Source organism: Quercus suber, unplaced genomic scaffold, assembly GCF_002906115.3.
Source record: "Quercus suber isolate HL8 unplaced genomic scaffold, Cork oak 2.0 scaffold_55, whole genome shotgun sequence".
In the NCBI taxonomy this organism is placed as follows: domain Eukaryota; kingdom Viridiplantae; phylum Streptophyta; class Magnoliopsida; order Fagales; family Fagaceae; genus Quercus; species Quercus suber.
The window spans coordinates 1,253,169-1,264,920 of record NW_027069520.1 but is presented as its reverse complement, the minus strand read 5'-3'; the positions used below and the strand labels follow the sequence as shown (position 1 = coordinate 1,264,920).

Sequence of the window (11,752 nt, the reverse complement as noted above, 5' to 3'; positions counted from 1 at the left end):
TATTGATGAATAAATTGGGTTAAGTAAGGCTACTTGTCAATGGTGTGGGAAAATGTTTTTGGCGGATAGTCATCATGGAACATCAAACTTGCATCGCCATCTTCACAAATGCTTAAATGAAATGAAGTAAAAGAAGATGGTGAAGAAGAGGGTATGGTGTTACAAAATAAGATAACTCAAGAAGAGTTTCGTGAGATGTTAGCGGAGGCTATTATCAAACATAATTTACCATTTAGCTTTGTTGAGTATGTGAGTATTAGAAAGTTTTCAGCTATCTAAATTTAGACGTTAAACATATTTTTAGGAATACTTCAAAAGCTGATGTTCTAAAACTTTACAAGAAAGAGAAGGATGACGTTAAAAATCAGTTGAAATCAATTCTTGGTAGAATATGTTTGACTTTGGATTTATGGACCTCTGTTACAAGTGAGGGATATATTTGTCTTACAGCGCATTATGTGGATCAGAATTGTGGATTGAAAAACATTATCTTGAATTTTTTGTCATATGCCCAAAGGAGTCCATACCGTATTAGAGGCTGTATCGGTTTGGCCAGCGATACGATATATTTCGGATACCGATCAATACCGATGTAACCATTTCAGGTTTACCGTTATTTTTTTATATTTATAAATATATATATATATATATATATATATATATATGTGTGTGTGTGTGTGTGTGTGTGTGTGTGTGTGTTATAATAAATATAAAAGTTTACATAAAACATTTCCTCAATTCAGAACTAATTATTCATGGTTTTAGACTTTAGTATTAATTAAAAGAAAAAAAAAACACAATATAAAAAATAGAAAGCTTAAAAGTTACCATTGCATACTAAGAAAACAAATAATACTAATAAGTTAATGCAAATAAGTTACCATTCTACTCTAACAAAAATTCAAAAATTACAAAACTTAAAAAAAAAAAAAAAAAAAAAAATTGTATCGACTGGTATTGTTCGAAATTGGCTGGTATGGCCGACACATGGCCGGTATTTAAACCGGTACGAAACTTTGATGTTTCGATACCGGCATACATACCAGTACGGTACATACTGGCCGGTACGGTCTTGACTACCTTGCATATGCTATCTACACACATGGGAACTCTTTTATTGGAGAAAATTTTAAGTTTCTTGGAAGAATGGGGTATTGAGAAGAAAATATTTTCCATTACTTTAGATAATGCATCTAATAATGATAATTTCCAAGATTTCATAAAGAAAAAGCTTAATGAGGGGGATTTATTGTTATGTGATGGTATCTTTTTCCATGTGTGTTATGGTGCTCATATATTGAATCTTATTGTTCAAGAAGGATTGAAAGTAATAGATGACTCAGTGATTAAGATCCGAGAAACTATGAAATATCTTAAAGGATTAGAAAGTAGAATGTGCAGATTTGATGAATGTGCCAAGATAGTTGGTATGAAGAGAACAAAGGGTTTATGTTTAAATGTGTGTACAAGATGGAATGCAACATATGACATAATTGACAGTGCTATGAGATATTATTCTGTGTTGAACCGTTTAGCAGAGGAAGATGCTAATTTCAAGCATTGTCCATCAGGGGATGAATGGAATAGAGTTGAAAGGATAACTCGGTTTTTGAAACCTTTCAATGACATTACAACTCTATTTTCTGGAATTGATTACCCTACGGAAAATCTATATTTTCAAGGAGTGTCTCAAATTGAATTGCTCTTACTTGAAGAAATGGAGAGCCAAGATTCATTTATCTGTAATATGGCAGAACAAATGAAAGTTAAATTTGACAAATATTGGGATTGTTATAGTGTGGTGCTAGCTTGTGCCATTGTTCTTGATCCAAGGTATAAGTTGGATTATGTGGACTATATTTTCAAGAAAATAGAGCCAATTAAGTACATTGCTAAAATGAAGGTGGAGAGCATTGAGACTACATTGTATAAGCTTTTTTCAGAATATGAACGCCCCAAGCCTATGACCACTACAAATGTTTCATCTGTTGGGAGTTCTAGTCATACTAGCGGTGCTGTGGATGATCTTGATGATGATGAAGATAAGGAAGATGATGTAAGTGAATTGCATTTTGTTTGGTATATGTTGTGCTATATTTTTTTAATAATAAAGATTGTAATGTTGTGTGGTATTATTTTTCATTGCAATTTTTTTTGATGATTAGGAATTTGCTCATTATGAAAGCGGTCGTGGTACCAAAACAACCAAAAAAAAAAAAAAAAAAAATCTCAGTTGGACTTGTATTTAGAAGAGCCTAGAATTGACAAAAAGCAAAATTCAGAGTTGGAAGTTCTCTTGGTGGAAAGAGCATTACATTCAGTTTTCAGAGCTCTCTTTAATGGCACAGGATCTCATGGGCATTCCGATAACCACTGTTGCTTCTGAATCAAGTTTTGGCACTGGGAAAAAAATTATTACTCCGTATCGATCATGTCTTTTACCTGAGAATGTGGAAGCTACGTTATATACTAAAAGTTGGCTATATGGATTTAAAGGTAATTTATTTTTTTTTATAGTCATAATAATTAGACAATTTTAATTCTTTATTGATTTGCTTTTATGATACATTAAGTTATATTATAATATTGTATTATAAATGAAGATGTTGACAAAATTGGCCAACTTGAGCTACAATTTGCAAGTATGAATATTTGCAGTGCTGAATCTACTACCAACGTTGAGTAGATTGAGATTGAGGTGTAATTCTTATAAAATATTTACTTATTCTTATTTACTTAATATGTTATGTTTATTTTTAAATATTTTTTTTGCTTAGTTTATCTTTCTAAGTAATCTAACTTTACTATTATTTTAAATATAACAGGAACATATGCACTTAAGAAGACCAATAACTTGCTATTTTATTGGCTTACTCGTTTTGTTTGTTTTAAGATCTATCTCTTTTTGAAATTGTAAACTTGTAATTATATGCATTTTGACAATGAACTATTAACATTGAAGGCTTTTTCCATCATGAATTTATGACTATAAATAATTTTTGTCAAGCTCAAAAGTCAAAACTGTTAGAATTGAAAGGATATTAACAAGTGATATTAAGTGCAATTCATTTGCTTAACTGATTTTATTCATTTTCTCTAAACAGGTTGTCATTGATTTGTTTTTGTAATTGAAAAAAAAAAATTCAAAAATATGAGTCAACCCGACCCGACCAAATCCTCAACCTGATTGACCTGTTTAAAAATGACCCATTTTGACTTGTTTAACCCGTCAACCCGACCCGCCTGTTTTGCCATGTCAGTATGGATAATGGGCTTTTGGTTTCATACCTGACAGAATTTGCACATCTTTACCATTTGACAGAATTTTCCACTCTATCCAACTGCCGCCTTATCAAAAAATTTTGTTTGGTGTCATTTAGTGTGATCCTTCCATTATTATATTAAGAGCACCTGTCACATTCAATCAATTAATTATTATTCAAGTAGTTTTCCTGTTGTTCTATTACTATGCAGATGAACAAGTGGCCGTTCTGGAATCAGAGACTCTAGTGTTTTCAGTCTGGGGTAATTTCAACTTAGGATTTTTTGGGACTGGGTCTAGGATTGAGGTGAGAAACTAAGGGGGACAGAGTAAGCGAGGAAGGAGAGGGGAGTGAATTCCAGAGAGAGCACATGAGGGTCTTTGTGATGTTTATAGAAATTAAGCTAATAAAGTAAGCTAATAAATTTTATTATTATTATTATTATTTTTTTAATTTTCAAGTCAGGGGTTCACTTGATCCCCCTGAAGAACAATTAACACCACGTTGCCGCCCTTGCATCATGGAGCTGTTTAGTTTGGTATTACCTTCTCTTTTAGTATTTGATCAAGTTGGTTTGTGAACTGCCCTCCTCTAGCTCAAGGTTTTCAGACCCGACCCATTCATTGAACCGTAAAAAGGAGAGGTTCAAGGTTTTTGAGGTTGAACCGGGATTGAACCGTGATGACGTCATAATTAATTTAATAATTAATTAAAACCTAAATATAGATATTAAATTTATAAAACTAGAAAAATTGACAATATATATATATATGTGAGGGAAATTTAATGATTTTCAAACATATATTTAATAATTAAATAAGAAAGTTAATAAAATAAAATAATAACCATAAAAGCATTAAAATTTATGATTAATTTTTGAAGTAAAGTTGAATATTTTTGAAGGATTTTAATTATAATTTTTTTATTCCTTGTAAGAGATGGATAATTTAATTAAGTAGAATAAAATTGTTTTAAGTTGTTTTTTTTTTTTTTTTTAATTTAAAAATTGCTAAGGGGTTGGACTGCACGGTTCTTGCCATTGGTTGTGCAGTCCAACCCCAGTTTTAGGGGTTCAAGGAATTAACAAAAAATCTGGTTCTTTATGCTTAAAAAACCGGTTTTCATCCCGGTTCTCGGTTTTCGTGGTCCGACCTTCAGGTCCGGTCTGGGTCCGAAAACCTTGGGGTCTAGCTTGAAGAAGTTCTGCATATTGTTCAATTTCACACAATTTGTTTGCCAAATTCTACAAGACTTGTGAGTGAGTTCAGTGTGATTTTCTGAATGATTGAGGAACAATATGCATGTGTAGCCTTGTACTCTCAAATTTTGTTTTTATAGTTCTTATATGCTAAGTAATGAGGAGAGAAATTAGTTTCTCCATATTGACACAGCTACCTTTGTAGGATTGGTTGCAACATTGTTATCAATGTGTGGTTCTCGATGTGAGCTAATACCTTTGCATCTGGTTTAGTTCTAGCCACCAAAAATTGGTAGTGTGAAAAAAGTCTAAACATCCTGATCTATTGCTATTGGTTGTTGTCATTTTATTTTCTTTATTTTTAACAGTTTTCATATTTCGGGTACGATTAAGACATGTATGTTATTAAACACATGTATACACATTTTCAACACCAATATACCCTTTTTGGTAATATATTTCTTGGAAATAAATTTTATAGTTTTCACATAATTTGTTTAAACTGCTTCTTTATCACCAGTGTCCAATTTTTGTAGGAGAACTGGTCGGAACGTTTGCGATAAAAGTTGGCATCAAATCTAGAGCTTTCAACAAAAAATTAACAACATTCCAAAATTATAGAAAATGCCGGAAAAATTCTACGACATTATTATTTTCGGTCACTCGAATGAAAGTAATTTGTATAAAATGATGAATAAGAGATTGTTTATAATTTAGTGAATTGTCATTTTTTTTATAATAAATTTTCTTTGTCATGAGCTTGTGCTTGACAATTGGACTTGTTTAAGGATGTCAATTCTAATATATATTAATAGCTTTAATCAAATCTAGAAATATTTTTAATCAAAATTCAGTGTCAAATTGGTTCTGACTCTTAATTTGATCTTTACATATCTTTCTTTGACATTTGTTTCTCAGATTGTCCACAGATGTTCGACGCAAGAGAAAATCACAGAAGTTTGATCACACATGCAATGACTCAGGGGGTCAAGTGGCCTTGGAGTGATATACTTGTTAAGAAGTTATTGTCTTGCAGTTAGAAGCTTTATCTAGTTAGTTTCAGCTATAAAATACTTAGGTTTCTTCTTTTGACAAATAGGGGTAGATGTCTTGAACTAAATTGAGGTGTTTTTAGATTTCTGTAAATGCTAAGGCTAATAAGGCATTTCAACAAAATATTCAGTTCATTTGATGCGCTAGGGTGGTAATGCAAAATGCAAATTACCCTGATATAATGTGGATAACTGAAAGATTAATAAATAAAAGAAAAAGAAAAAGAAATTTCCTTGAATTTTGATATGAAAAATGACTAATTACAAAGCTCTTTCCACCTTTGTGCTGAAACAATACTTGTATAAAAGAAGCCCTTATTACATTTTTTGTATATTTAATCAATATGTGGTCAAACAAGGAAGACTATAAGAGGTGGAAACAAAACCACCTTCTTTTTGTATCTCCAATTCTCCATCTCAAGCTCCTTTTTTTGGAATTAGTCCCTGAATCACCTTGGATTATTAAAATGCTTTAGGAAGAGGTCAAATATCAGAAGGGCGTTTGGATATAAGATGTAGAAAATGGTATATTAAATGGGATTGCCTCTATACATTGATAGAGACCAATATTTGAACCACCGGGACTTCGCCTCCCCCCTACCCCTCTGCCCCCACCTCCCCCTTACACCTTAGAACATCTATTTGTTGAAAATGGGTTAAAGTACACTTGTACTTGAAGAAAAAAAAAAGGTTTTAAAAAGCTTTACAAAAAATAAAATAAGTTAAAAGTTAAATGAAAAAACCAAACACGTGACAAACGGACTTAAGACATTAGATGAACTTTATGAGTGGTTAATAATGTTATGAGTAATGCTTCAATCATAAACTATTTTACAATATTTTTACAAAGACCAATCTCTTGGACGGTGTAATATAGAGACCACAAGCTATTTGGACGGTCTAATATTGTACAAAGCACTTTCATATGAGTTATGATAGAGGTACTTAAACCTTTCTAGAGCTCATTTCTAACTTTATATTTTGAGATTTATTGGTATATAGACTCGAACTAGAGATCATTTATGTCATTTTCGGCTAGTGGCTAGTTGTACAGCTTAGAAACTCTTCGTAAACTTGAGGAAATGCTCTTTATTTTGCCACGAGGTTGAAGTTTTTGGCTTTATTGTGCCTGAGCTGGTCCGAGCTATCCATGGGTGATATTCGTGTTTTCCATGTACTAACATTATTTTAGGTAAGTTTTGTATAAAACAAATTTCAGCTATGTCACTAGTCCTATCATTGAGTGCTTAAAGGAAGCTGTTTTTCAATGGTCTAAAGTAGCATAAAGGGCCTTTGAGCAGATCAAAATATTGATGAGGATAGCTACGGTTCTTGCACTACCAAACTTTAGGAAACCTTTTATTGTGGAGTGCAATGTTTCACACTTGGGAATAGGGGCTGCTCTTAGCCTCTTAGTAAGTAAGGAAGGCCAGTGTAGTTTTTTAGTGAGAATATGTGGTTTACTCTAATAATCAAGTATTGAGATATTTGAAATCACAGAAAAAGCTTAATTTTTCAATCAAGAGTGGGTTTCTTTCAGTCAAGAGTTTATTTTCTAAACAAAACACAAGATTGGTGACTTCAATTACTGAAGGCTATTATGAAATTTTAGATTTGAATATTCTTGAGCTCTTTGAGCTTGTTGTTCTTGGAATTCCTCTGTAAGTTTTTTTTTTTTAACGTAGATCTGAACTCTCTTCAGTCCTCACCACATTGCCTTCCTAACCCTATTTTCCCTGTGTGAGAAAGAACATGTACAATTTATCTTAGTCCGTACATATTAAGGGATTTCAAGATATCTTAACTGTTATAAATTTTTTTTGATGCGTTTTCTTTTTAAATTCTAGAAATTCTAGAGAATGTAAGCTGAATAGTTTTTCATTGGGTGGCTGAATGTCCCTTCCTTCTTGTACCATCGTAGATACTCTGATTAAATTGTGTAATTCTGAGTGTTTAATAGATTATTTAGGACCAATGGGCTTAAAAAAAGAAAGATTATTTAGGACCAGCGTCATTATCTTGTTGTTACAAAGTGGAGTCGAGCATGCATTTGTGGACGTTGTGTGTACGGAAATTAAAAAAAAAAAAAAAAAGGTGTGAAACTGTATTTTTCTCTTGCCCTAAAAGCATTCTTATCAAGGGTGTCAAATGCTAAATATTTGGCATTTGACACCTCATACTGTAAAAAAGCACTTCCATCAAGCATTGTAATTGCCATAATTTTTGGCATTGATGAACAGTGCAATATCAAATTTGAGACCGCACTGTTCATCAATTGTAAAAGTTATGTTATTTTTTTATTCTGTGGGGTCCGCTTTCTTTTCTTCTTATTTTTTTTTTCTCTCTTTTTCTTGTCTTTTTTCTGTCTCATTCTTGCTCTGAGAGCCTCCAACCATAATTCTGCTCTCTCCCTCCACTCAACGTTTTGCCTCCCTCTCCGATGAAACTCAAGCAAGTCGATCTCTATCGCAATGGTTTCTTTTTTTTTTTTTTTTTCTTTTTTAGTTTGTGATTTGATGGTAGATTCGGCAGTGGTTGTATGAGTTATGGTAGATTCTGCATCATGAGTTCGTGGGTCTTAGGCGTGGCTGAGATGTGATGATGGGTGTGGTTGGGTTGCGGTGGTTTTTCGTGGATTGTGTCTCTCTACGGTGGTTCGTGGTAGGTCTCTGTAGTGTTTTGGTGAGTGGGTTTTGCAATTTGATATCGGTGAGTTTTAATTTTAGTGGTTTTGATTGATTTTGGTGGGTTCTTGATTTCAGTGGCTAGGTTCGTGGGTTGATCGGGGGCTTTAGGTGTTGGGTGTGGGTTGATTGGGGTGGTTCAGAGATGGGTGTGGATTGATCGGGGTTGTTTTGGGTCTTTGTTGTGATTTTGTGATTCTTTGATTTGGATGGTTCTTTGATTTTGTGGCTTTGGATATGGAGTTTTTTTTTTTTTTTTTTTTTTTTTTTTTTTTTTTTTGCTTGTGGTTGCGGTGATGGTGGGTGGATATGGTGGCCGGCGGTGTTGGGTTGTGAAAGAGAGACACAGAGGAGAGAGAGTTAGAGAAAGAGACTAGAAAAATAAAAAAGAATAAAAAATGATAAAGAAAGAATATTTAAATGAAGTGTTTAAAAAAATAAAAGTTTTGATGGAAATGATATTGTAAAGTGGTGTGTTATATGTTATAAAATTGAGTTTTGAGATAGTAAATACCAAAATTTTTTGCAATCCTTGGTAAGAATGCTCAAATGACTAGCAGCATTGTTATTACTGGTACAATTTAGAAAAGAATAATAATTAAAAATCAACGTCAGCCATTTATAGCTTTTTAACTATTCAGAAAACATGAGAACGATTTGAATTCAGAAGTATTTACTAACTTGCTCTGCTACAGAGGAAACTTTTTCATTTATTTATTTATTTAGATAGTTTAGTACAGCAAGGTGTTGCCATAACATGGCATCTTACAAGAGTATGATACACGAACAAGAAAGTAAGACACTTTTGATATACATGTTCAGTTTCCGAGAGGTCTACAATGCTCACTGCGAGTACATTAAATTTCGTTTACTTTATCTTCTTACAATGGTGAGATAGATTCAAATCTAAATTTTCCCCAACAAGAAAACTTGACAGTGCCATTATACTACAAGCTTCCTGACATCCTAATTTACATGAAACTTGGGACCTATATACATGTACAGGGCTGAAAAAGAGTGGCTGTACTATTTTGATGCAATCACAATCTTCTTACCATTGAAACTTATGCTGTATAGACAGGTCAAACATCTGCAAATAAAAACAAAAAAAATACTCCAAGTGGACATTATTCTTAATCTAGCTTCTGGCATGATTCATCTTCCGGTGAGTTCTGTGAAAGGAGAACTTTTGCTTTCACAGAGAGAGTTTCCGGAGTCCCCTTTGAATGAAGGAGGCATGGCTGGCCACACGAAAGCTGGTATTTCAGTGGGCACCAGTGGTGGAGGTGCTTCTCCTGTAAGTACCTGTAAAACGGTTTTCATGGAGGGTCTTTGGTGTGGATTTGGATGACAACAGAGCAATGCCAAAACAAGCATGCACGACATTCTTTCCTCATCAAATTCCATGTTCAGTCGTGAATCAACAGCATCAAGGATCCTTCCATTCCTGTGAAGTTCCCATAGCCAATACACAATGCTGCTGTTGTAGTTGTTCTCTTCGGTCTGATTTCCAGGCTTCCTTCCACAGAGAACTTCTAGTACAAGAACACCAAATGAATAGACATCTGTTTCAACAGTTGCCCTACTAATATGAAAAGTTTCTGGAGCCATATATCCTGGTGTTCCTGCGATCTCTATTGTTGAATGGTGAGTTTTTCCCCTCTGTTGAATGGTACGAGCTAGTCCGAAATCTCCGAGCTTTGCATTGTACTCTGAGTCTAACATTATATTGCTGGCTTTTATGTCTCGATGAAGCACCCTGTTTTCACATCCATTATGAAGATAATCCAGTGCCTCAGCTACCCCATGAATTATGATGTGCCTTTTCTCCCAGGTGAGTGTTGGTTCCTCCGTGCCTAGTTTCTCATTGCCAAATATAAACTTGTCAAGGCTACCGTTTGGCATGAACTCATAAACGAGAAGGAGCTCACGCCTTTCATAGCACCATCCGATCAATCTCACAAGATTCTTGTGATAGAGGCTGCCAATTGTTGTGACTTCTGCTATAAATTCTTGCTTGCCTTGACTAGAATTCTTTGAGACTCTCTTGACAGCTACCTCCTTATTCGCCAAGAGTCCCTTGTAGACTGTTCCAAAGCCGCCTTTTCCAAGCTTGTTTTTGGGATTGAAGTTGCCTGTTGCTTTTCTCAGCTCTTTCAGTAGGAATTTCTGTGGAGCTGTAGAGGACCCTCTGATCTGGTCTTCTAGCCCTGGATATGGATCCTCTGCATATAAAGCCTGTTTCCTCCGCCAATACAAGTAAAAGACAATCCCACTTAGCACAAGCACTACTGCAGCGGGTGCTGTGATCCATAACCACAACAACTTTAAATCATTATCACCACCATCACCACTATCACCAGCACTATCACCAATATCCGAACCATTGAATTCCCATGACCATATGCAGTTGAGTTCAGTGTCATTTCCTGTTGAAGCTGAGAATCCCACATAAACATCTTCTGGAAGATAATAAGAGAGATTAAGCTGCCAAGAAAATACTTCCACATTTGCAACGTACACAGTCATATTTTTGCCATCATACTGAACCGTTGCCGTTATATTAGAAGAAGAAGAAAGATTGATACCAAGGTTGGTTAAAGGGACTTGCGGTTCTGAGTAGATGGTATTTACATCCAAGCCAACATGGTTATCATCCAAATCTTCTTGGTAGCTCTTTCTCGTGTCAAATTCAACTGCCACCACTTTAGCTTGAGAGGATCCATTCGTGCTTGCGTTTACAATCCCAAGCCATTGTCCGTCGCTGTTCTGTGGAGGTGTGGTATCTGCAGCTAATATGAAGCTCAAGCCTTCGCCTCCTGGAGATGTCTTAGGACTGATATTAAGTACAAAGGTGGTATTGAAATTTGCTGTCACACCGCTGTTCTTGTTCCATAATCTGAATGTATTGTTGTAAAAGACACGCCCAGAATAATTTGGAATAGCTCCCGTAACATCTGGTGTAACTTGAATAGCACCGAACTCAATATGTGAATAATTCGACATAATCAGATAACCAGAACCACTTTCAGGGTAGATTGTGTCGAACCCCGTATAATTAAAACGAAGGCACCGTACTCGAGTGAGAGTTCCACCCAAGAGGACCACCAGAAAAAGGGTCTTAACAACCTGTGAGAAACACATTCTATTCACAGAATACACAGATATGGTCTTAATCTATGGAAAAGGCAGAAGGGTCTTAATACAGGTATTAGGATTAATTTCAATTTCTGGTAAGGTTCAATAATGATCAAGATGAATGAAAGCAAACTTTAGATTTTATGAAAGACAGTTGTTGTTCTCGTACAAATATGAAAGGTTTTTTAATTACGTTATAGACTATCAGACTTCTAGAAGAGAGAAATTTCTCTGAACTTTCTACGATCGATAATAATATTTTTATTGTTGTTCAACTTCGAATGTTAGAATATAATATGCCTACTCAAGTCTCAAATAACACGGAATCATGGAAATGGTCACAAATCACAATAATACTATGAAGGGGTGGGTAATGGTTAATCTTGATTTAGATTTAAAATAATATAATTTTAAGAT

At 34.4% G+C, this 11,752-nt stretch overlaps 1 protein-coding gene across 1 annotated transcript; it reads right to left on the bottom strand.

The window, feature by feature from the left end:
- Positions 1-8,894: 8,894 nt before the first annotated feature.
- Positions 8,895-11,498, bottom strand: LOC112015322 (probable L-type lectin-domain containing receptor kinase S.5). Its single transcript, XM_024047708.2, has one exon. It carries the CDS (start codon positions 11,339-11,341, stop codon positions 9,353-9,355), a length of 1,989 nt encoding a protein of 662 aa, XP_023903476.2. The 5' UTR covers positions 11,342-11,498; the 3' UTR covers positions 8,895-9,352.
- Between the last annotated feature and the right edge of the window lie 254 nt (positions 11,499-11,752).